The sequence below is a fragment of the Narcine bancroftii genome, chromosome 12 (assembly GCF_036971445.1).
Source record: "Narcine bancroftii isolate sNarBan1 chromosome 12, sNarBan1.hap1, whole genome shotgun sequence".
Taxonomy (NCBI): domain Eukaryota; kingdom Metazoa; phylum Chordata; class Chondrichthyes; order Torpediniformes; family Narcinidae; genus Narcine; species Narcine bancroftii.
This window is the reverse complement of record NC_091480.1, coordinates 81,234,566-81,257,157: the sequence shown is the minus strand read 5'-3', so window position 1 is coordinate 81,257,157 and position 22,592 is coordinate 81,234,566. Positions and strand designations below refer to the sequence as shown.

Sequence of the window (22,592 nt, the reverse complement as noted above, 5' to 3'; positions counted from 1 at the left end):
CTGCCCTTTACCTTACTGCCTTGGAACTTCCTTATCACACCCATTTGGCAGTCATGCTTTTATACCCTCTAACATTTGTATCCAGCCAGCTATAGCTTACATATCTAATAATGGCAAAATTGGTCTAGGATTCTAACTAATGGGGCATGCGCGAGATTCCTTGGGATCCATTGTTATCATTTTCCATTCCTACCTTAAAACTACCAAATTGTTGTCACTGATCCCAAAGTGTTCCCTAATACCTCAGTTACTTGACCAGCTTCATTCTCCAATACAAGTTCCAATATTGCCCTTTCCTCATCAGCCTGTCAACATATCACTGAAGAAAGTTCTCCTGAACAAACCTAACAAAGTTCATCCCATCTAATTTTCCAACAATGGCATTCCAGTTAATGTTGGGGAAGTTGAAATCACCTAATAATAACCGCATTTCTATTTTTATAGACCTCAGCAATCAATCTACATATTTGATCTCTAGCCACCATGACTGCTTGGTGGCGTATAGTACACACCCATTGAGGTGACTACTCATTTTCAGTTCCTGATTTCCACCTATTGCCTCACACAATAGTTCTCTGGCAATATCTTCAGTAAGAACTACCATAATATTTTCTTTGACTAATATTGCAACCCCCACCCTCACTTCATTCCCACTGTCTCCATCATACCTGCAAGTATGGTACCCTGGAACATCGAGCTGCCAGTCCTGGTCCTCTAGCCACATCACCATTATGGCTACAATATCCACTATACCTATCCATATCCTAAGCTTGTCCACTTTCCCCGTCAGACTTCTTTCATTAAAATAAACAACGTTTACCTGCCTTACCTCAACACTTGTTCTCCACCATCCTGTTCTGCTTCACCTATATTATTCTTCAACTTTTCCATCCCTCTCTCTTCATTCATCTTCAATTCAAACCCCTGCCAGACTAACCTCCTTGCAGAGCCTAGCTGAGTTCCCCCAGCATTTCTGTGTGTTTTTACTACAATCACTACAATTCCCTAGTAAATTTTCACACCAGTTAGTTCAAAGCTATTACAGCGCCAATGACCCAGTTCGTATCCAGCGCTGTCTGTAAGGAGCTTGTACATTCTTTCCGTGTCTTCATGGGTTTCCTCCAGGTGCTCTGGTTTCCTCCCATCCATCAAAACATATGGGGGTTGTAGGTTAATTGGGGTAGCATAGGTTCATAGCTGTAAGGGCCTGTTACCTTGTGTATATCTAAATATCTTTTTCAATTGAAATTAAAATACTGGTTGCCCTTCGGTTCAGGTGTAACCCATCTTCTTGTATGGGTCATCTTTGCCCCAGAAGAGATCCCAATTGTTTACCCTACTCTCACTGGCACATGGCACTGGTAGTAATCCTTGGAGGTCCTATGTTTTAGCATACGTGATCATTGGTACCAATGTATATCACTCCTTCGGTCCAACCCATTTTTTTTTGGACCAACTTCAGTCACAGTGGCTGTAAAAATATAAGGGCTAGCAGGAGAGTTCCCCACTTGGAACTTATTTTTTCAACAGCAAATTTAAAAAAAAATCATTTGCAACCAAACATTTGTTTTCAGTTTAAATTTCAAGGATTTTAACCACAGTACATGCTTTATCCACTTTCCAGTACTAAACCCGTTTAACACATTGGGCAGCAGAAAATCGTATTGAACGAAATGTTGCTGCAGTTTGTAACTTTTCATCTACCACATCAAATTTCTATTAAAATATTGCTCAAACCTTAAGGAGCACACTGTTGCTTGGTTAAATATTAAAGTATTCTATTATCTGGCTAATAGAAACCTTTGAAAGAGAGACAAAAAGATCTAGGCTGGTCATTTGGCTATTAATGTGAATAGTAAATTAATTATTAAACAAATTAGGAAAACCAGCATTTCTTCATGGTTGAGGGAGAAATGTATTCCACAAGTCGATTGAAAGGCCCAGTACAAGCTGGTGTCTGATGAACAACTACTTAAATATACTTGACTGACAATGAGTTTAACCTTCGGTGTTGTTCTATTGCAAACAAACTGAACCCAAAATTACAACTCTCATTTCATGTATTCTGGGTGTGTTTAATTTCCTCAATGGCCAACATTCCTGTAGGTGCCTGGGGCTCAGATAACATGTAGCCAAATTTTCATCTCCCTACAATATGTAGGGTGTGAAAACAACCCAAAAAAAAGACATCCATGAAACTAATTAACTGTAATTTTATAAATGTACTTCAGGAACAATGAGTTATATCGTCTATGGAATAATTTTACTTTAATACCATTTCAAGGATGACAGATTGTTTCACTGAGATCAAATAAATTCTTGGGAGTCCAGGAAGGTTCCAATAGGCTAAATGAGAATACAACTTGGTGATGGGCACAAAAGGTATAGCCACACCTTAAGCACTGCAGCAGCTCACTACCTCCTCATGGACAATTAGGGATGTGCAATTAAATGCTGACTCAATCTGAGAGCCTTTGAATGGTTAGGCCTTTTCACACCATCATGTACATGTGAGTTAACCCTTCAAATTGGAGGGTTAGATCACGTGAATCACGTGGTGTGATAAGAAATAACCAGGCAGAGCGAGTCAATTACAACCGGAGCAGAGATGATAGAAAGCCCGACCAAGTCAACTCACTAACCACCTTCTGACGGTGTGAAAGTACAACTTGCTTTCACATTGTCACTGCTGGAGATGAGGCACCCATTAAAATCCCAAGTTGCAGAATTACCTGCAAATGATGGTATAGTGTGAAAGGCTCCCGGCAAATTTTCCCCTTTCCTAGGAAAAGGGCTAATGAAAAAAAAGTTAAAATCCCACAGAACAAAAACATATGATGTTATTTTCAGGACTGCTATAAATTATCCAGTTGAAACAAATCACATCCTTCTCCTAGAAAATGCAGGTATATCAGACACTTGCAAGTTGGGAATTATATTTGGAACTGAACCCCTCCAACAGATCATTGGGAACATCATCTTCACCCATCTGAATTAATCCACTCATCCATCATTCAGGACCACATTGCTTCCCATTGCCAATGGTCTTCCAGGCAGTTTCCTATCTATCATAGGCTTCAGCTGACCCAAAAACTAGAGTACAGTTTAGGTTGAGGGCAGTCAGTTTTCCCATCAACCACGCACTCAATAACCCACACCAACACGGAGTTATTACACAATTTTAAAACTTTTCAAACCTGTTCAACAAAATCATCCTTCCCTTTATCTGTAAACACCTCCATTCCTACTCGTATCTGTGCTCCTCCAATTTTTATTGCATGATTATTTCCAAATTAAACTGTTCAGCCATCAGCAGCAATGCATTCAGCTGGGTTAGCTTTAAAGCTCCGGCCCACCCCCCTTGCCCGGCCCACCCCCCCTTGCCCTGGCCCACCCCCCCTTGCCCTGGCCCACCCCCCCTTGCCCTGGCCCACCCCCCCTTGCCCTGGCCCACCCCCCCTTGCCCTGGCCCACCCCCCCTTGCCCTGGCCCACCCCCCCTTGCCCTGGCCCACCCCCCCTTGCCCTGGCCCACCCCCCCTTGCCCTGGCCCACCCCCCCTTGCCCTGGCCCACCCCCCCTTGCCCTGGCCCACCCCCCCCTTGCCCTGGCCCACCCCCCCCTTGCCCTGGCCCACCCCCCCCTTGCCCTGGCCCACCCCCCCCTTGCCCTGGCCCACCCCCCCCTTGCCCTGCCCCACCCCCCCTTGCCCTGCCCCACCCCCCCTTGCCCTGCCCCACCCCCCCTTGCCCTGCCCCACCCCCCCTTGCCCTGCCCCACCCCCCTTCCCTGCCCCACCCCCCTTTCCTGCCCCACCCCCCTTCCCTGCCCCACCCCACTTCCCTGGCCCACCCCTGGCCCACCCCAGGCCCACCCCTGGCCCACCCCAGGCCCACCCCCCCTTCCCTGGCCCACTCCCCTTCCCTGTCCCACCCCCCTTCCCTGCCCCACCCCCCTTCCCTGCCCCACCCCCCTTCCCTGCCCCACCCCCCTTCCCTGGCCCACCCCCCCTTCCCTGGCCCACCCCCCCTTCCCTGGCCCACCCCCCTTCCCTGGCCCACTCCCCTTCCCTGGCCCACCCCCCCTTCCCTGGCCCACCCTCCTTCCCTGCCCCACCCTCCTTCCCTGGCCCACCCCTGGCCCACCCCTGGCCCTCCCCCCCTTCCCCCCTTCCCTGGCCCACCTCCCCTTCCCTGCCCCACCCCCCCTTCCCTGGCCCACCCCCCTTCCCTGCCCCACCCCCCTTCCCTGGCCCACCCCCCTTCCCTGGCCCACCCCCCTTCCCTGGCCCACTCCCCTTCCCTGGCCCACCCCTGGCCCACCCCCCCTTCCCTGGCCCACCCCCCCTTCCCTGGCCCACCCTCCTTCCCTGGCCCACCCCCCTTCCCTGCCCCACCCCCCTTCCCTGCCCCACCCCCCTTCCCTGGCCCACCCCCCTTCCCTGCCCCACTCCCCTTCCCTGGCCCACCCCCCTTCCCTGGCCCACTCCCCTTCCCTGGCCCACCCCTGGCCCACCCCTGGCCCAGCCCTGGCCCACCCCCTTCCCTGCCCCACCCCCCTTCCCTGGCCCACCCCCCTTCCCTGCCCCACCCCCCTTCCCTGGCCCACCCCCCCTCCCTGCCCCACCCCCCTTCCCTGCCCCACCCCCCTTCCCTGGCCCACCCCCCTTCCCTGCCCCACCCCCCTTCCCTGGCCCACCCCCCTTCCCCTGGCCCACCCCCCCTTGCCCTGGCCCACCCCCCCTTGCCCTGGCCCACCCCCCCTTGCCCTGGCCCACCCCCCCTTGCCCTGGCCCACCCCCCCTTGCCCTGGCCCACCCCCCCTTGCCCTGGCCCACCCCCCCTTGCCCTGGCCCACCCCCCCTTGCCCTGGCCCACCCCCCCTTGCCCTGGCCCACCCCCCCTTGCCCTGGCCCACCCCCCCTTGCCCTGGCCCACCCCCCCTTGCCCTGGCCCACCCCCCCTTGCCCTGGCCCACCCCCCCTTGCCCTGGCCCACCCCCCCTTGCCCTGGCCCACCCCCCCTTGCCCTGGCCCACCCCCCCTTGCCCTGGCCCACCCCCCCTTGCCCTGGCCCACCCCCCCTTGCCCTGGCCCACCCCCCCTTGCCCTGGCCCACCCCCCCTTGCCCTGGCCCACCCCCCCTTGCCCTGGCCCACCCCCCCTTGCCCTGGCCCACCCCCCCTTGCCCAGGCCCACCCCCCCTTGCCCTGGCCCACCCCCCCTTGCCCTGGCCCACCCCCCCTTGCCCTGGCCCACCCCCCCTTGCCCTGGCCCACCCCCCCTTGCCCTGGCCCACCCCCCCTTGCCCTGGCCCACCCCCCCTTGCCCTGGCCCACCCCCCCTTGCCCTGGCCCACCCCCCCTTGCCCTGGCCCACCCCCCCCTTGCCCTGGCCCACCCCCCCCTTGCCCTGCCCCACCCCCCCTTGCCCTGCCCCACCCCCCCTTGCCCTGCCCCACCCCCCCTTGCCCTGGCCCACCCCCCTTGCCCTGGCCCACCCCCCTTGCCCTGCCCCACCCCCCTTCCCTGCCCCACCCCCCTTTCCTGCCCCACCCCCCTTCCCTGCCCCACCCCCCTTCCCTGGCCCACCCCTGGCCCACCCCAGGCCCACCCCCCCTTCCCTGGCCCACTCCCCTTCCCTGTCCCACCCCCCTTCCCTGCCCCACCCCCCTTCCCTGGCCCACCCCCCCTTCCCTGGCCCACCCCTGGCCCACCCCTGGCCCACCCCCCCTTCCCTGGCCCACCCCCCTTCCCTGGCCCACTCCCCTTCCCTGGCCCACCCCCCCTTCCCTGGCCCACCCTCCTTCCCTGCCCCACCCTCCTTCCCTGGCCCACCCCTGGCCCTCCCCCCCTTCCCTGGCCCACCCCCCCTTCCCTGGCCCACTCCCCTTCCCTGCCCCACCCCCCCTTCCCTGGCCCACCCCCCTTCCCTGGCCCACCCCCCTTCCCTGGCCCACCCCCCTTCCCTGGCCCACCCCCCTTCCCTGGCCCACCCCCCTTCCCTGGCCCACCCCCCTTCCCTGGCCCACCCCTGGCCCACCCCTGGCCCACCCCCCCTTCCCTGGCCCACACCCCCTTCCCTGGCCCACCCTCCTTCCCTGGCCCACTCCCCTTCCCTGGCCCACCCCCCTTCCCTGCCCCACCCCCCTTCCCTGCCCCACCCCCCTTCCCTGGCCCACCCCCCTTCCCTGCCCCACTCCCCTTCCCTGCCCCACCCCCCTTCCCTGGCCCACTCCCCTTCCCTGCCCCACCCCCCTTCCCTGGCCCACCCCCCTTCCCTGGCCCACCCCTGGCCCACCCCTGGCCCACCCCTGGCCCAGCCCTGGCCCAGCCCTGGCCCACCCCCTTCCCTGCCCCACCCCCCTTCCCTGGCCCACCCCCCTTCCCTGCCCCTTCCCTGCCCCTTCCCTGCCCCACCCCTGGCCCACCTCCCCTTCCCTGCCCCACCCCCCTTCCCTGCCCCACCCCCCTTCCCTGCCCCACCCCCCTTCCCTGCCCCACCCCCCTTCCCTGCCCCACCCCCCTTCCCTGCCCCACCCCCCTTCCCTGCCCCACCCCCCTTCCCTGCCCCACCCCCCTTCCCTGCCCCACCCCCCCTTCCCTGGCCCACCCCCCTTCCCTGCCCCACCCCCCTTCCCTGCCCCACCCCCCTTCCCTGGCCCACCCCCCTTCCCTGGCCCACCCCCCTTCCCTGGCCCACCCCCCTTCCCTGGCCCACCCCCCTTCCCTGGCCCACCCCCCTTCCCTGGCCCACCCCCCTTCCCTGGCCCACCCCCCTTCCCTGGCCCACCCCCCTTCCCTGGCCCACCCCTGGCCCACCCCCCTTCCCTGCCCCACCCCCCTTCCCTGCCCCACCCCCCTTCCCTGCCCCACCCCCCTTCCCTGCCCCACCCTCCTTCCCTGCCCCACCCTCCTTCCCTGGCCCACCCCCCTTCCCTGGCCCACCCCCCTTCCCTGGCCCACCCTCCTTCCCTGGCCCACCCTCCTTCCCTGGCCCACCCTCCTTCCCTGGTCCACCCTCCTTCCCTGGTCCACCCTCCTTCCCTGGTCCACCCTCCTTCCCTGGCCCACTCTCCTTCCCTGGTCCACCCTCCTTCCCTGGCCCACTCTCCTTCCCTGGCCCACTCTCCTTCCCTGGCCCACTCTCCTTCCCTGGCCCACTCTCCTTCCCTGGCCCACTCTCAACCTCGTCATCAGATCTTACTTATTAAAATATTTTTATTGAGTTTAATTAAAATTAATACACACATATAAATCCAATACATAAGCTGGAATATAAGAATAGACAGATAACGTAGATTTTAAATACCCTTCCCAATCAAACCCATTATATCAAAACATTAATTTTGTATATTTTAAAATTTAAAAAAATAAATAAATAAGGAAAAAGACCCCCCCTCCCAATTAATCAAACCCCTCCCTCTGAACAAGGCAAACTTGGATATCTAAATCAGATCTAATACATCATGTAGATTAATGTCAAATTTCAATTTTGAGTCTTAATACATGAAAGATATTGCAGTAAAGTTGGCTGCTGTCACAGCTATGACTGGGTCAAAAGATGCAATCCATAAGAACATAATAGCTGTCAAGTTTTGTTTCAAAACTGTTTTAGTGGCATTGTTCGCACTACAGGCATGAATTAATGACACCTAAAAACTGAAGATAATGCACACAATGAAGAATGATCCAGGATACCTCTAGTAAGAGTCGTTGAAAAAAAAAAACAACTATTGTAGTTAGGAATTTTAAAAAAGTTTGAAATAAGAGATGGGTTACCTTTACACAAACTTCATATTACTTTGAAACATTCCCCAAATTTAATTAAAATACAGATCTATCACAGTTACTGGATTCAATGGATGAACTATTTGAGCTTATTGGGCCAATCTAAAAGAATATTTACAATGGGGAGACACATTGCCTGATATGAACAGACTCCATGCAAATGACACTTTCTGAATACTCAAAAATACTGGAGGATTTCAACAGTCTCAGAGTGCCCAATAGGAGGTAAAGATGTATAACCAACGTTTCGGAACCGAGCTCTTCTATCTTGAAGAAAAAGTTGGTTATACTGTATATCTTGACCTCTTATGGAAGCTGAGACCTGCTGAGTTCCTCCAGAATTATTGTGTATTTACAACAATCACAATGTCTGCAAGCTTTTGTGCTTTGCTTACTTTCTGAATGAATACATAACTCAAAAACCAAACAAAGAGCAACACAGCCAAATGTAGCAACGCATATTCTTAATTACTGGTCTCCTGATTTAAACTTTGAGGAGAGATTAGATTTTAAAAATTACAATTTATTCCCAGAATTTAAAAAATATTAATTTTACAATTTTTGGAGATAGTTTCTCTCAATTAAAACTATTTCTTTTTGTGGCAGGACTTAGTGCAAGGAGTCAAAGACTAATGATTAGAGCCAGACTTTTCATGATTGAAGTTAAAAAACAATTTTGAAGGTGACAGAAGTTTGAAAATTCTTCTACAAATGCCAACCAGTGATGAATTTACTCTATGAGTTTCTCTGGCTTAAACCAACATTGTGTTGTGGATAGTGTAGAAGGTTGTCACAGGTTAAGACAGAATCTTCACAGGATACAGAGTTAGGCAGAGAGGTGGAAGCTTGAATTCAATCCAGGTAAATGGTTAGAGATTCACTTTGGAAGGTCAAACTTGAGGGTGGAGTACTCAATCAATGGCAGAATTCTTAAGTGTAGAGAAACAAAGGGATCTTGTTTTTTATTTATTTATTTAATACATCACAATATACCAAATCAGTAAAGATATATACACAGACTCAGTACTTATGCACACAGTGACATTTTCCATTTTCTCCCCAGCCCCACTCCCTCTCCACCTACCAATTAACTATAGAAAAAGGGAAAAGAACAGAAAGAAAAAAAAACGTCATCTAAATATTACGTGTTTCACTACTTCCATAACATGTCTCATTAAGAGTTGGAGGTTTGAAATTGGCGGTTACTAATAAACTTTATATATTGGTCCCAAATTTGTTCAAATTGACCGTAACTGTCTTTTAAATTATAGTTATTTTTTCTAATGGAATATACTTGGTCATTTCTATGTACCACCGTTGTATTTTCAAAGGAGTTTCCATTTTTCAAGTTATCATTATACATTTTTTTTGCTGCCACTAATTCAATCATAATAAATCATTTTTGAGATCTATCTAATTTTAATTGTAACCCTTCATATATTACTTAAGAGAAATATTTTTGGGTCTTTTGTTATCTTATTTTTTGTAATTTGATTTACTATTGAATTTAAATCCTCCCAAAAGGGTTTTACTTTTGTACATGTCCAAATTGAATGTACTATTGTACCAATTTCTTGTTTACAGCAGAAACATTTATCAGATAGTGTAGGATTCCATTCTTTTAATTTTTGAGGTGTAACATATAGTCTATGGGGCCAGTTATATTGTATAATCCGATACCGAGCATTTATTGGTACCTGCACATAGTTCCAATCCAAGTATATTTAAATCTTTCTCCCAACGTTGTTTGGGTCTGTACATTATCTCATCTCTTCCCTTGTTTTGTAATTTGATATACATATTTGCAATAAATTTTTTAACTGTCAAAGTGTCTGTAATTAAATATACAAAGCAAGTAACCAGGCAACCTTAAATTAGTTCTAAGCTTCTCTTTTATAACCATATAACAATTACAGTATGGAAACAGGCCATCTCGGCACCTTTAGTCTGCACCGATTTAAGTGATCTCCTCTCGTCCCACCTAACTGCTCCCTCTCTATAACCCTCCAATCCCCTCGCATCCATGCACTTATCCAACCTTCTCTTAAATGACAAAATTGACCCTGCTGCAACCACCTCTTCTGGAAGGTCATTCCATTCAGCCACCACTCTCTGAGTGAAGAAGCTCCCTCTCGTGTTATCTCTAAACTTTTGCCCCCTAACCCTCGCTCCAATCTCACCTACCCTCAAAGGGAAGAGCCTATTCACATCTACTCTATCAATCCCTCTCATAATTTTAAATACCTCTATCAAATCCCCCCCATCCCTCAATGAATAAAGACCCAGTCTACTCAATCTTTTTTTGTATTCTAGATACTGCAATCCAGGCAACATTTTAGTAAGTCTTCTCTGCACCCTCTCTACCTTATTGATACCCTTCCTATAATTTGGTGACCAGAACAGCACATATTATTCCAAATTTGGACTCACCCATGCCTTGAACAGTCTTAACATCACCTCCCACCTCCTATATTTTATGCTATCTACATAAAATCCACTTTCAAAGAACGAACCATTGTTCCAAGATCTCTCTGTTCCTCTGCATTCATTAATTCCCCCCCTTCACTGTATATGTCCTGTTTTGATTAATCTCCCCAAAATGAAGCACTTCACACTTATCTCCATTAAACTCCATCCACCACCTAAGCATCCAAATCCTTCTGCAGTCCCCGAAAACCATCTTCACTATCCACAACTCCCCCTATTTTTGTATCGTCTGCATATTTACTAACCCAATTTACCATTCCATCATCCAAATCATTAATGTAAATGAAAAACAACAAGGGACCCAATACCAATCCCTGAGGCACTCTGCTCATCACTGGCCTCCATCCTGACAGACAGTTATCCACCACGACTCTCTGGCATCTACCTTCTAGCCACCTTTGAACCCATCTGACTATCTCAATATTAGCACCTGAACCTTCCTTACCAACCTCATCAAAGGCCTTACTGAAATCCATATAGGTTACATCTACTGTTCCACCCTCATCAACCTTCCTAGTCACCTCCTCAAAAAAATTCAACAAGATTTGTCAAACATGACCTTCCTTGCACAAACCCATGTTGGGTATCCCTGAACAGTCCCTGCCCCTCTAGATATTTATACCTATTATCTCGAAGAATACTTTCCATTAGTTTACCAACCACCAACGTCAAACTTACTGGCCTATAATTGCTGGGCCTACACTTGGAGCCCTTTTTAAACAGAGGAACCACGTTTGTGACATGACAATCCTGCGGCACCATGCCCCCTTCCAGTAACTGCTGAAAAGTCATGGTCAGCACCTCTGCTATTTCCTCCCTGACTTCGCTCAAGGTCCTGGGGGAAATCCTGTTGGGACCTGGAGACATCCACCTTGAAATGCCTCAAAAGTTCCAATACCCCCTCTTTCCTAACCCCTACATTTTCCATAATCACCCCTTTTGCTTCTCTTATCCTACATGATTTCATATCCTTTCCCTAGTGAATACAGAAGAAGAACTCATTCAATATCTCCCCTATCTCATTCGGCTCCGCACACATTTGTCCGCTCTGATTCTCTAAGAGACCAATTTTATCCTTCACATTCCTTTTGATATTCACATATTTGCAAAAACCGTCTGGATTTAGTTTCACCCTATTCGCTATAGCCACCTTGTATCTTCTTTTTGCTATCCTAATTTCTTTAAGCTTCTTTTTTACAATCCATGTTTTTTCCCAGCATTTCATCCATACCATGCTTCTTGTATTTAATGTAGGCCTCCATTTTATTTCAATCCAACTTTCTAATCTCCCTTGAAAACCACAGCTCTCTCGAACCTTTGGCTCTGCTTTTTATCCTTACAGGAACGTAAAGATTCTGCACCCTCAAAATCTCACCTTTAAATGACCTCCAATTCTCCTCTACCTCCTTCCCATAAAACAATCAGCCCAAACCACTCCTTGCAAATCCCTTCTCATTTCATCAAATCTGGCTTTCTCCCACTCAAAAACCTTAATCTTTGGACCAGACTTATCCCTTTCCAATTATATTGAAACGAATGGTACCATGATCACTGGATCCAAAGTGCTCCCCAACACACACCTCAGTAACCTGCCCTGTCTCATTCCCCAACAGTAGATCCAACACTACCCCTTCTCTAGTGGGTACCTCAAAGTATTACTGCAAAAAAAACTATCCTGCACACATTTTACAAATTCTAATCCATCCAGCCCCTTCACAGAATGTGTTTCCCAATTTATATTAGGAAAATTAAAATCCCCCATTAACACAACCCTCAGCTATTTCCTTACACATTTGCTCCTCTATTTCTCGCTTCCCACTAGGTGGCCTATAATATATCCCTTTAATTGTAAGCTTTCCTTTTCCATTTTATAATTCCACCCATACTGCCTCCCTTGACGAGCCCTCCAATCCATCTTGCATCTGCACCACTGTAATATTATCCATGACAAGCAATGCCACACACCACCACCCCCTCCCCACTCCCACTGCCTTACCTCTCCAATTCTGTCACTCCTAAAGCAGTAAAATCCCAGAATATTTAGCTGCCACTTACATCCCTCCTGCAACCACATCCCACAAATCGCCTCCACGTCATACTGCCAAGTGTCTATCCACACCTTCAGCTCGTCCACCTTCCTTACAATACTCCTAGCATTAAAGTAAATGCATTTCAGGGATTTCCCACATCTTGCCTTCTGGTTGTCCCCATCTTTACAGACAACTATTATTTATTACCATCATCCCCTCTCCATCCTTTTCCTTCTCGATCACCTGTCTTTCCACCCCCAAACTTTGTCGACAAGCCTTCACTATTTGCAGACAAATCTTCTCTGTGCTGTTCTCCTCTATATGGACCCCTTCCCCCAACCATACTAGTTTAAAGCTCCCTTAGTAGCCCTTGCAAATGCCCACACCAGGATCATGGTCCCTCTGGGATTCAGATGCAACCCATCTATATGGTACAGGTCTCATCTCCCCCAAAAAAGGTCCCAGTGATCCAAGAACTCAAATCCCTTCCCCTTAAGGCATGCATTCATCCTCCACCTGATACAAATCTTGCCCTCACTATCACATAGCACAGGAAGTAATCCAGAGATTACCTCCATTGAGGTTCTTTTTAGCTCCCTACCTACCTCCCTATATTCATTTTTTAGGACCACTTCACTCTTCCTCCCTATGCCGTTGGCACCAACATGTACCACAACCTCTGGCTCATTATCTTCCACCCTTAGGATGTCATGGACATGAGAAGTTACATCCCAGGCCCTGTCTAATTGATAATATGAAAATATTGAGCTATGTGATATTCCATATTTATCTTTTAGCCGTTCAAATGTCAATACGGTATTGCCAGAAAGCAGACTTTTATTTTTCTAATTCCTTTTCTTGACCATTCCTTAAAAATATATTATTCATTGTAAAAGGAATTAATTGATTTTGTTTCAGCAACATATTTGGCATTTTGTAGATTATCATCTTTTGTTCTGGATGTATTCTACTCCATATTTTAATATATCATGTAATATTGGTAAATTGTTATGTTGCACTAGTTTCTCATTCCACTTGTAGAGTTAGTGTTCAGATTCATTTTCCTCTAGTTTATATAATTTTATCCTAAGCCAAGCCGGTTTCTCTCCTACCTGATAGAAATTTGACAAAAATCTTAATTGGGCTGCCCTATAGTAATTTTTTAAATTTAGTAACTGCAATTCCCCCTTGTTTATATGTCCATGTTAGCTTATCCAAAGCTATTCTTGGTTTCTTACTTTTCATAAGAATTTTCTTATTAATTTCTTCAGTTTTTGAAAAAATTCCCCAGATAAGGGAATAGGCCACATTTGAAATATGTATTGTAATCATGGAAATATGTTCATTTTAATGCAGTTTACTCTCCCTATTAGAGTTAGAGGTAAATCTTCCATTTCTCTAAATTCTCTTTTTTTTTCAATTAGTGGTTGATAATTTAACTTAAACAAATTATTATCTATTCTGATACCCAAGTAACATATGGTCTGTTTTTCTTTGGCTTGGCTTCGTGGACGAAGATTTATGGAGGGGTATGTCCACGTCCGCTGCAGGCTCGTTGGTGACTGACAAGTCCGATGCGGGACAGGCAGACACGGTTGCAGCGGTTGCAAGGGAAAATTGGTTGGTTGGGGTTGGGTGTTGGTGTTGGGTTTTCCCTCCTTTGTCTTTTGTCAGTGAGGTGGGCTCTGCGGTCTTCTTCAAAGGAGGTTGCAGCCCGCCGAACTGTGAGGCGCCAAGATGCACGGTTGGAGGCGATGGTCAATGTGGCAGGCACCAAGAGATTTCTTTAAGCAGTCCTTGTACCTCTTCTTTGGTGCACCTCTGTCTCGGTGGCCAGTGGAGAGCTCGCCATATAACACGATCTTGGGAAGGCGATGGTCCTCCATTCTGGAGACGTGACCCACCCAGCGCAGTTGGGTCTTCAGCAGCGTGGATTCGATGATTGCGGATTCTGCCAGCTCGAGTACTTCGATGTTGGTGATGAAGTAATTCCAATGAATGTTGAGGATGGAGCGGCGGCGGCCCATCAGCCCGCTAATCGCCCCCACCTCCTCTCTTTACTTTCATTGGCATCTGCGACCTGTCGCCAAACTCACATGTAATAAACCCCTTACGAAAAATGGCCAAACGAAAGACAGAAAACAGGACCTTTCAAGACAGGTGGGAGGCAAACGATATGTTCATCATTTTAAAAGACAAACCTGTTTGTCATTGAAGCAAGTTGTTTTTTTTTACTTGTTGGCTTGTGAAAAAAAAATACATTTAAAAGGAGCTTAAAGGCTATAGAGAAATATTATTTATTGAATATTTTATTTCTCATTTGTTAATGCTTCTTCTGGAAAGAGTTTAACCAAAACTATTATTAAACATTTACTTTAATAAGAAAAAGTTTAACATTACCTTTGTTGAAAGAAGAGAAAACATGCAGATGTTGTTGAAAATTTTCAATAAATATTTAGTTTGGCCCACGACTTAGTCCAAGTTTTTAATTTTGGCCCTCTGTGAATTTGAGTTTGACACCCCTGCTCTAGAGAGTATAGGCCTGTTCTTCTCAATTAACTATTGGAAGAAGTTATTCCTTCACGATGGGAGATCCAACCAAAATTCCTCTGTAAAGGAACATTCCAAAATGGGTTTTATAAAATGTTTACAGAAATCAGAAATGAAGGAAATGAGAAGCGAATATGAAAAGGGAGGAATGCAGCTGGATGACCAATACTCACCAGCAGAAAGTACGGCATCAGCAGAATTTCTATAGATATGAAATATCTATGCAAGGTGAGCATTTACTCCAAGGCAAAACTGATCAGAACCAACACACATCTAACCCCATTATAAAATAAACAGTAAACCAGTGACAGTATTTGCTGAAGAAGCAGTGATAAACATTCAATGAAAGCTCATCTATTTCTTACTTCCATTGTGCCATTACTCTGGACAAATGGAAGGAGGAAATATTACCAGTTGTTGCAAATTTGATGAGCAAAGTGACACAGAGGCAGTTTCCAGCTGCCAATTCTTATCATTCTTTGGTGCTAAACAGAAAATGAAATACAAATCTTGCAAAATCCATTCCTAACAATCTTTTCCCCAGCTCATGGTGATGACTAGTGCAATAAAACAAAAGGACGTGAAGATTAACATTGACAAGATACACAGATTGATTGAACTCCAGACAGCCATTGCTAAGGATCATAACAAAAAAATTTGAGAGTGAAATAATGGAATTTGAAAGTTGAGGGAAATTCTGTGATCACACAATTAAAGCAGATGTCTTTTTTATTGAAGCAACTTGTTACCACCTGAAGTACACATTTCCAACATTTATTTTGAAATTCATATAGTGCTTTCAAATTCTGCCACAAAACCAAATAAAATTTGACATTGGAAATATATAGCAATTCAATCAACTGAAACCCAGATGAACATTTCTAGGATCACAAAAGAAATGATAATCTGCCTTGCACAAGAGATGATAAAATTTATTTATTTTTCCAATGATTTCAATTCAAAATTTCCTAATATTCATACATTTTCCTTGTTAGTTCTTTGATTCAATGTTTCTCACCCTACTGTAATTATGAGAGGTGACAAATTGAACTTCCTGAGCCAATATTCCCAAATAAGCAACTTATTGTGAAAATGGATACCAAAGCCGTCTCTTTTCTGTTTTCTAATTGTCAGATCCTTCGACCCAGCACAAACAATATCCCGACCTAACTTTTTTTTGTTGCAGTGCAATAGTTAATGCTCCTACCGTGACCCGGCTGTTGGTGCCTGGGTTCCCTCCCAGCCTGTAGTTGTTGTAGGCCAGATGACTGTATGGATTGTATCCCACAAACCCTGGGGTGCTGGGCATTTGCTGATGGAAACAAATGAGACAAAACACGAATGAGAATGAGTTCAAACAAGAAACACAGAAATGAAATGGTCAGCATACAAAAAAGTGGCAAAAATTCAAACTTATGATTGAGCATGGAAAAATACGTCGACTGACTTCGACATGCTACACTACTAAAACTAATGTCATTCCCATACAGTCCTAAAAATAGTGGTGAAAATAGTTGTTGCATGCCTCCCCTGTAATCAACCATTCCAATTTCTGGGCTCCTGTTAAAATGTCCCCTTTATCTTTGTTGGCATGGCATCTTGTACAATGACCAGAAGTAGAAACTACAGAGGAACGCCTGAACTGACAAATGGTCAATGAAGGGTTTCCGACACGAAATGTTAACTCTGCTCATCTTCACATAGATGCTGTGCTGAGTATTTCCACCCATTTGCTTCTGTTGTCAAAGGATAATGTCAGCTGAGGGATTGCACCAATCAAGTAGTTCAACCTGCGTTTTTACACCAGGAAGATAGGATGCTACAAACAGCAAAGTTGAAACTGGTGTTAATGCAAATAGATCATGGCTACTGCTTTTAGGCTGAAAGAAGTGGTTGAGAATGTATGAAACTGCTACACTTGAAATGAGACGTATCCTATTCTCAGAGACAAACATAAAATGAGATGAAGAACGCAACGCCTCAGAATTTCACAATATTTCAGTATTCGTCACATTGTTTAATCATTTGCATGTGGACAAACCTAATAAAAATTATAATTGAATATCTTGACCAATGTAGATACTCAAAAGAATTGTGCAACAAAAGTAATTGTACACATCAGGAAAACATTTCATAAAATATCAAGAATAATAAGGAATACATTATGCATGACTGAAAACAAATGGACAGGAATCATATCTTAACAATTCCTCCCCCCCCCAAATCACAAATTTTCCAAATATAATTAAGAACCAACAGAAGCTTGACTGGGCATAAAATACCACAGCTCTGTACAATCCATAATTTTCTCCAAAACTTTGGAGAGTTAAGAAATAAGGAAATCTTATCCTCCCATTTCTCACAGTTATTTTATTAAAAATCTCCTAAGATTTCAAAGTTTGTTTAAACTATCAATGGTAGTAACAGCTGAGGACAAATATTGAAACATTTGAGCCATCTTAAAAAAAAACCAGAAAAACTTTAAACTATACCTTGGGTGAGGGGCTTTTTTCGAAGAGATTTTATCATTCTGTGTTCAACACTAAATACATATCCACAAGACTGCAGGTAATAACACAAGGTGCAAGTGAGATGGCCAGAAGTTAGCAGTGTTATAATAATCGCCATTTGTTCTCAATGGTTTGTTAATTATTGGTGCTGCTATTTGTACTCTGCCTCAGGCTGCAAGCTAACAAATGAATGGTACTTCAATAAACTGTGCACCACCATTTATGGAATCTAAACAGAATTCCATCTACAAATCTTACCATTTAGTTGAGTTATATTGCCTGTTAATAGTGCAATACAATCCAACTGTCCCCACACATAAATAATCCCATGCTTAAACTCCTGTACTTTCAGCTTCTGCCAATAACACTGTCAAACTACCATCTCATGCATGCAATTAAATTTCCTATTTAAAAACTAGCACACACAGTCCTGGCTTGGTGCATACACTAGCTGCTCAGCTCTATTTTTTAATTATATTATTTAAAGTATACAGTGTTGCCTAATACTAAATAATTTAGTACTTGCTTTGTACAATACCATTATTAATTTTAAAGTTGACAACTTAAGTAATTTACAATCAAATATGAAAAACTGATTGACAGCCCAATATAAAATGGATGTAACAAATGACCAGCATATTCAATTCAATCAGACCATTCTTGTCCATAAATTACAGCTTCTTTCAAATTATGAAATACTGCGCAATTAAAAAGTTTTCAAAACATTAATGCTATGATAACCTGATGCAAATGGCACTGAGGGTTCTATACAACATTAATTTTCCACAAGCTAAAGGGTTTTCTGCATTTCTCCTTATTAATGCAATCACTGTCTTCTGGGGAAAGTGTGCAAGTCTTCAAAAAAAGACTAGATATTATTTGAAATTCAGCATATTACAATGGATGGGGTGGGAGAGAGAGTGAAGGAGAGAACATTTATTTCCCATATATTGCTTCAGTTGGAGAACTGATAATGGGAGATAATTCACTGTAACGGCTATCAATGTGGAAAACCTAATGAATGCTGTTGTGATAATAGCATACAATTAGAAAAGTTAAAGTAAAATATACTCTGAAAAAAGTAGCAAACTTAAAGGAAAGGTGCTAGTTAAGAAAGTATGTCAAGGAATCTAACTGCCTAAAAGGCAAATGAGATGTAAATATTTATAATTCAAAGGCCTCTAGCATTTAATACAGCAGGTGGGATTAAAAACTGATACTGAATCAGATAAAATGCGACTGGAAAAAAATCACAGAATTTGTGATAATAATGGGAAAAACATCTTCCTGTCCTGGAGGGAGTATAATACCATCAACATATATTGGTCATTTAAGACGTTCAATATTTATTACAAAGGAATCACTAGGAATGGTAGGCATATTAAATAAGTACTTTGTATTAACCTTCATTCTTGAGGTAAGATCAACTACAGATAAATAATTAGATTTTAATTAGATGAATGCAAGTTTTAGGATGAATTAAGAATTTGAAAATAGATATGAGCTGCAAGGTCAGATGGGTGGGAACATAGAAAAATAACCATCCACCATCATCCCATCCTGTTTCCTCCTCCTATTGAGCTCATAACTAGAGCCACCTCCTCCCCACGCCCCTTAAAGTATATACATCAAAAATCTATCACCCATATAAAATGAGCAACTATCTGAACATCCATTGGCATTTGCAAATAAGAGTTCCAAACTCCTCCAACAATTACTGTATAAGAAAACTTCACTTTTGGCTTTTATTTTTTTTAAACTATGCTGAACTTCCTGAACAGTAGTAATATATTCTCTCCATCGACCTTACAATTTGTAGCATTTTGAATTCTCCCTTAACAGTCTACATTCTCGGATAAATAGTCCAAGTTTATGCATTCTCTAGCAAATCAATGTTACATTGCTTCAAAGCCCAATGTATGCTTACAAAAGAATGTCCAAGTGTGGTCTAATTGGAGCATTTGTACTCCTTGAATTCTTGATTTCTGGATAGGTCAGCATTCCACCAGGTTTTTCAATTTCTATACCTACTGAAATGCAAGCCTCTCCCCTGCATTCACTAGTTCCCTTTAATCTAGTTCACTTAAATTGACGCTACTAAGGTTTAACGCAAAACAAAAAGAACAGACATACAAGTAACAATGGACCCGTTAATTTGGCCTCAAGATTAGAAAATTTGCTTGAGGAATCAAGCTTCAGGAAAATCATGATGTAAACTGATATGTCATTTTTTTTTTAAGATACTACATGGTTGGTGAATGAGACATTCTGTTTACCTACGTATCTACTTCAAATTTCTGAAAACCTGTTAAACACACATACTGCACAAGAAACCATTCAACAGGACTGACATCTATGCAGTTATGTGAAGACTGACTCAGAACAGGATACCAGCATCCAATTAGAAAGTTAGAAGAGCTAGATTGGGGTCTGTTTGGACACCACCTCAACAATCCAAGTAGCCGCTGTTCTCCTTTGGACCATCATATACATCCATCAGAGTTCAGAATTCAAAAACACACTGAAATCAATTCATGAGCGCAGTGCTTCCTGTCTTTTTATTATCACCTACCCAGAATAAGTGAACTAGGAATCAAAACAACAAGTTAATGCAAACAAATTAAATATCATTCTTTGTCCTCATCATGTCAATTAAAATATTAACAATTTCATTTTAAATCGGCTACCAATCTGAAAACCCAGGTTAGTGTCGGAACAAGCAAAGCTTCTCTTATTCATTCATAGATGTGCACGTCACTGACAATGCCACAATTTATTTTCCATCCCTGTCTGCCTGTGTATTGCAGAAGCAGTAAAATCACAATGTTCAGTATTTTGCAAAATCCAAACTGGGCAAGAAAGAGATTTCCTTCCCAAAAAGCACAGAGGTAAATCGAATGGGTGTCATCACTGAGTGTACCTTCCCTTTTGCCATTGACAGATTTAGGCTATTTAAATTCTCTACCTGCCATGATAGGATTCAAACTCATGTGCCTGATTAATGAGAATTCTGGCTGCTAATCCAGAGTTAAGCCTCTCCTATCCTGTTCCCCATTATTGTTAAACAGCTGCAGTATGGAAAAACAACCAATAAAAGGATATTCGTCATACTTCCGACCCTATTTAATTTACTTGCAATCTGTTGGAAATTTTGATTCCACTAAACATATGGCTAAATGGAATCAAAGTGACAGGATGCAATTTTCCCTTGTGTACCTAAATTGGAATTGGATTCTCTTTGTTATCCACAGCAAACACCAGAAAATAGGAAGCATACTGAACAGCAGGGTTACAGTATTTACAGTTTATTCTTCCAACAAACTGTGTGATAAATCCTGACAACAGTCTTTGGTGATGACCATTTTTCCACAGCCTCTGGGAGAAAATAAAACCCCTGTCTTTTCACAACAGACACACCCACCTGCTGTTAGGTGATCACTGTACCATGACACACAGCAGTAGGATGGAGGATGGCACGCACAATTCCACAACTGTGCTACAGGGCAGTGGTCAGGCATTCCTCTGTGCAAACAGAGAGTATAACAGAAGGTGAATCACCCTTGGATGCTCTCGCACACCACTTGATGGTTGCTTGCAAACACTGTGATGGACTATCTGTCAGCAAGTCAACCTGTCCAGCCAGCTCACTCCAAAATCCATGGGAAGAATAAATTATATGAAGGCACAGAACTGAAATAATGATTCACTTCTACATTTTACCAAGAGCCACATTTTATGATGGAAAAAGGCAGAGTAATCGAGGAAATGCTAGAAATAAATAGATCAATCTGCTGAACAGGAAGAAGTGATGATTTTTTTTTAAAATGATTGTCTCATTCAAATGTAAACATACTATTTCTAGCATTTCCTTTTATAAAATCAGATATCCAACATTTATGTTTTGAAAATCCCTAAAGGCCAATTAGTAGTTAAAATATTATAGATTAATGAAACTTCATCATGTGCTTTCCTCAGCACACCACGATATTTGCCGTTTTATTACCAAATGAGTTCACAAGTCAAAAATAATAAAGCAACATTCAATTATCCCCACACCCTCACAGAAACAGTATCATTGCAAAATAGGATTTGAAAATGGATTTAAAATAATTTTCAAATGGTGTGCACAAAGCCAGCTCCTGGTAACAATCTCCTTTAGTGTCACACAGATATTAGCCTTAAGCCCAGAATTTCAGTCCAGATTCAAATCGAGAAATCTTGCCCAGCCCAGCACTAATGGTCTAGATTTCAAACTTTCCATGATTAAAATTATTGTACAAATAAAATAAACAAGACAGAAAACAGTTTATTGCTTCTGGGGGGAATATTAAAGAGCCAAATTTACCACCCCTCCCAGCTTCTCTGACATTTGAGCCTTAGTGATGAAACATCCAATAGTACAATGAAGCAATCTGGCAGTTACAACACCATAAAACTTCAATACATTGCTCTGTTAACTAGCAACATCTATTAAATGTTCTTGTTGGATTAAATATTCATCCCTGGATTGTGGACCACACTGGGAAGCTCATTCAGGAAGTGGTGGATAAGGACTTTGTGTATCATAATGATCTTTGGGTCACACTTGGTGCTCTTAGGGAAATTCTGACAGCATGAACAGAATCACCCAGAGTTAACAGAATTAAAATGATAATATCCAACATAATTATGCATCATCGAACAGCAAATTGCCTCTCAATTAACTCAAATTCATTTTTTTGATCAAACAAAATCTTCCAGCACAGGCTGCTAAGAGTCCCAGTGTTTTTAAACATAATATTCATGCATCACTTCAAAGAATTTTTTACTTCAATTTATCTCCATTTTCTTAGCAAATGCAATCTTCTGACAAAGCTGTTTTATATCTAATGAAAGCATCTAACTGCTCTGACAACAGACCCCACAATACTATCTACACATATTTCTTCAGACGTCGCTACCAATTTGTAAATAAAGGTATATGACGTTGTTCTCCCCCCCCCCCCTCCATTCCACCCCCAAGCCCAACCATTACCTTCAAGGCAGTTTCTAGCTAAGAGAGACCGTATACAAAGGCCAAGGAAAGTTACAATTATTTTTAACATCAGCAAGAAAATTCTGACAAGCTAAACAGGAGCAAAAATAACAAAGTGGTCCAGTTTCACCAACTTATTGAAAGAATGCAGCTAAAGCTATATTGACCATCAAAGAATCCTCACTTTAATCTTGATTAATGTTTGACTCCTACT

At 44.4% G+C, this 22,592-nt stretch overlaps 1 protein-coding gene across 5 annotated transcripts in view; it reads right to left on the bottom strand.

Annotated features, from left to right (window-relative positions):
- The window catches only part of smarce1 (SWI/SNF related BAF chromatin remodeling complex subunit E1), an 85,511-nt gene that overhangs the window by 49,434 nt on the left and 13,485 nt on the right, over nucleotides 1-22,592 (bottom strand). For 4 of the 5 annotated variants that reach the window (XM_069907163.1, XM_069907166.1, XM_069907162.1 and 1 more), the window contains exon 4: nucleotides 16,062-16,166. The exons of the other annotated variant lie outside the window; for it this stretch is intronic. In XM_069907163.1, coding sequence (XP_069763264.1) covers nucleotides 16,062-16,166 — 105 coding nt within the window. The remainder of the gene's footprint in view (nucleotides 1-16,061; nucleotides 16,167-22,592) is intronic. 5 annotated transcript variants of the gene reach the window in all.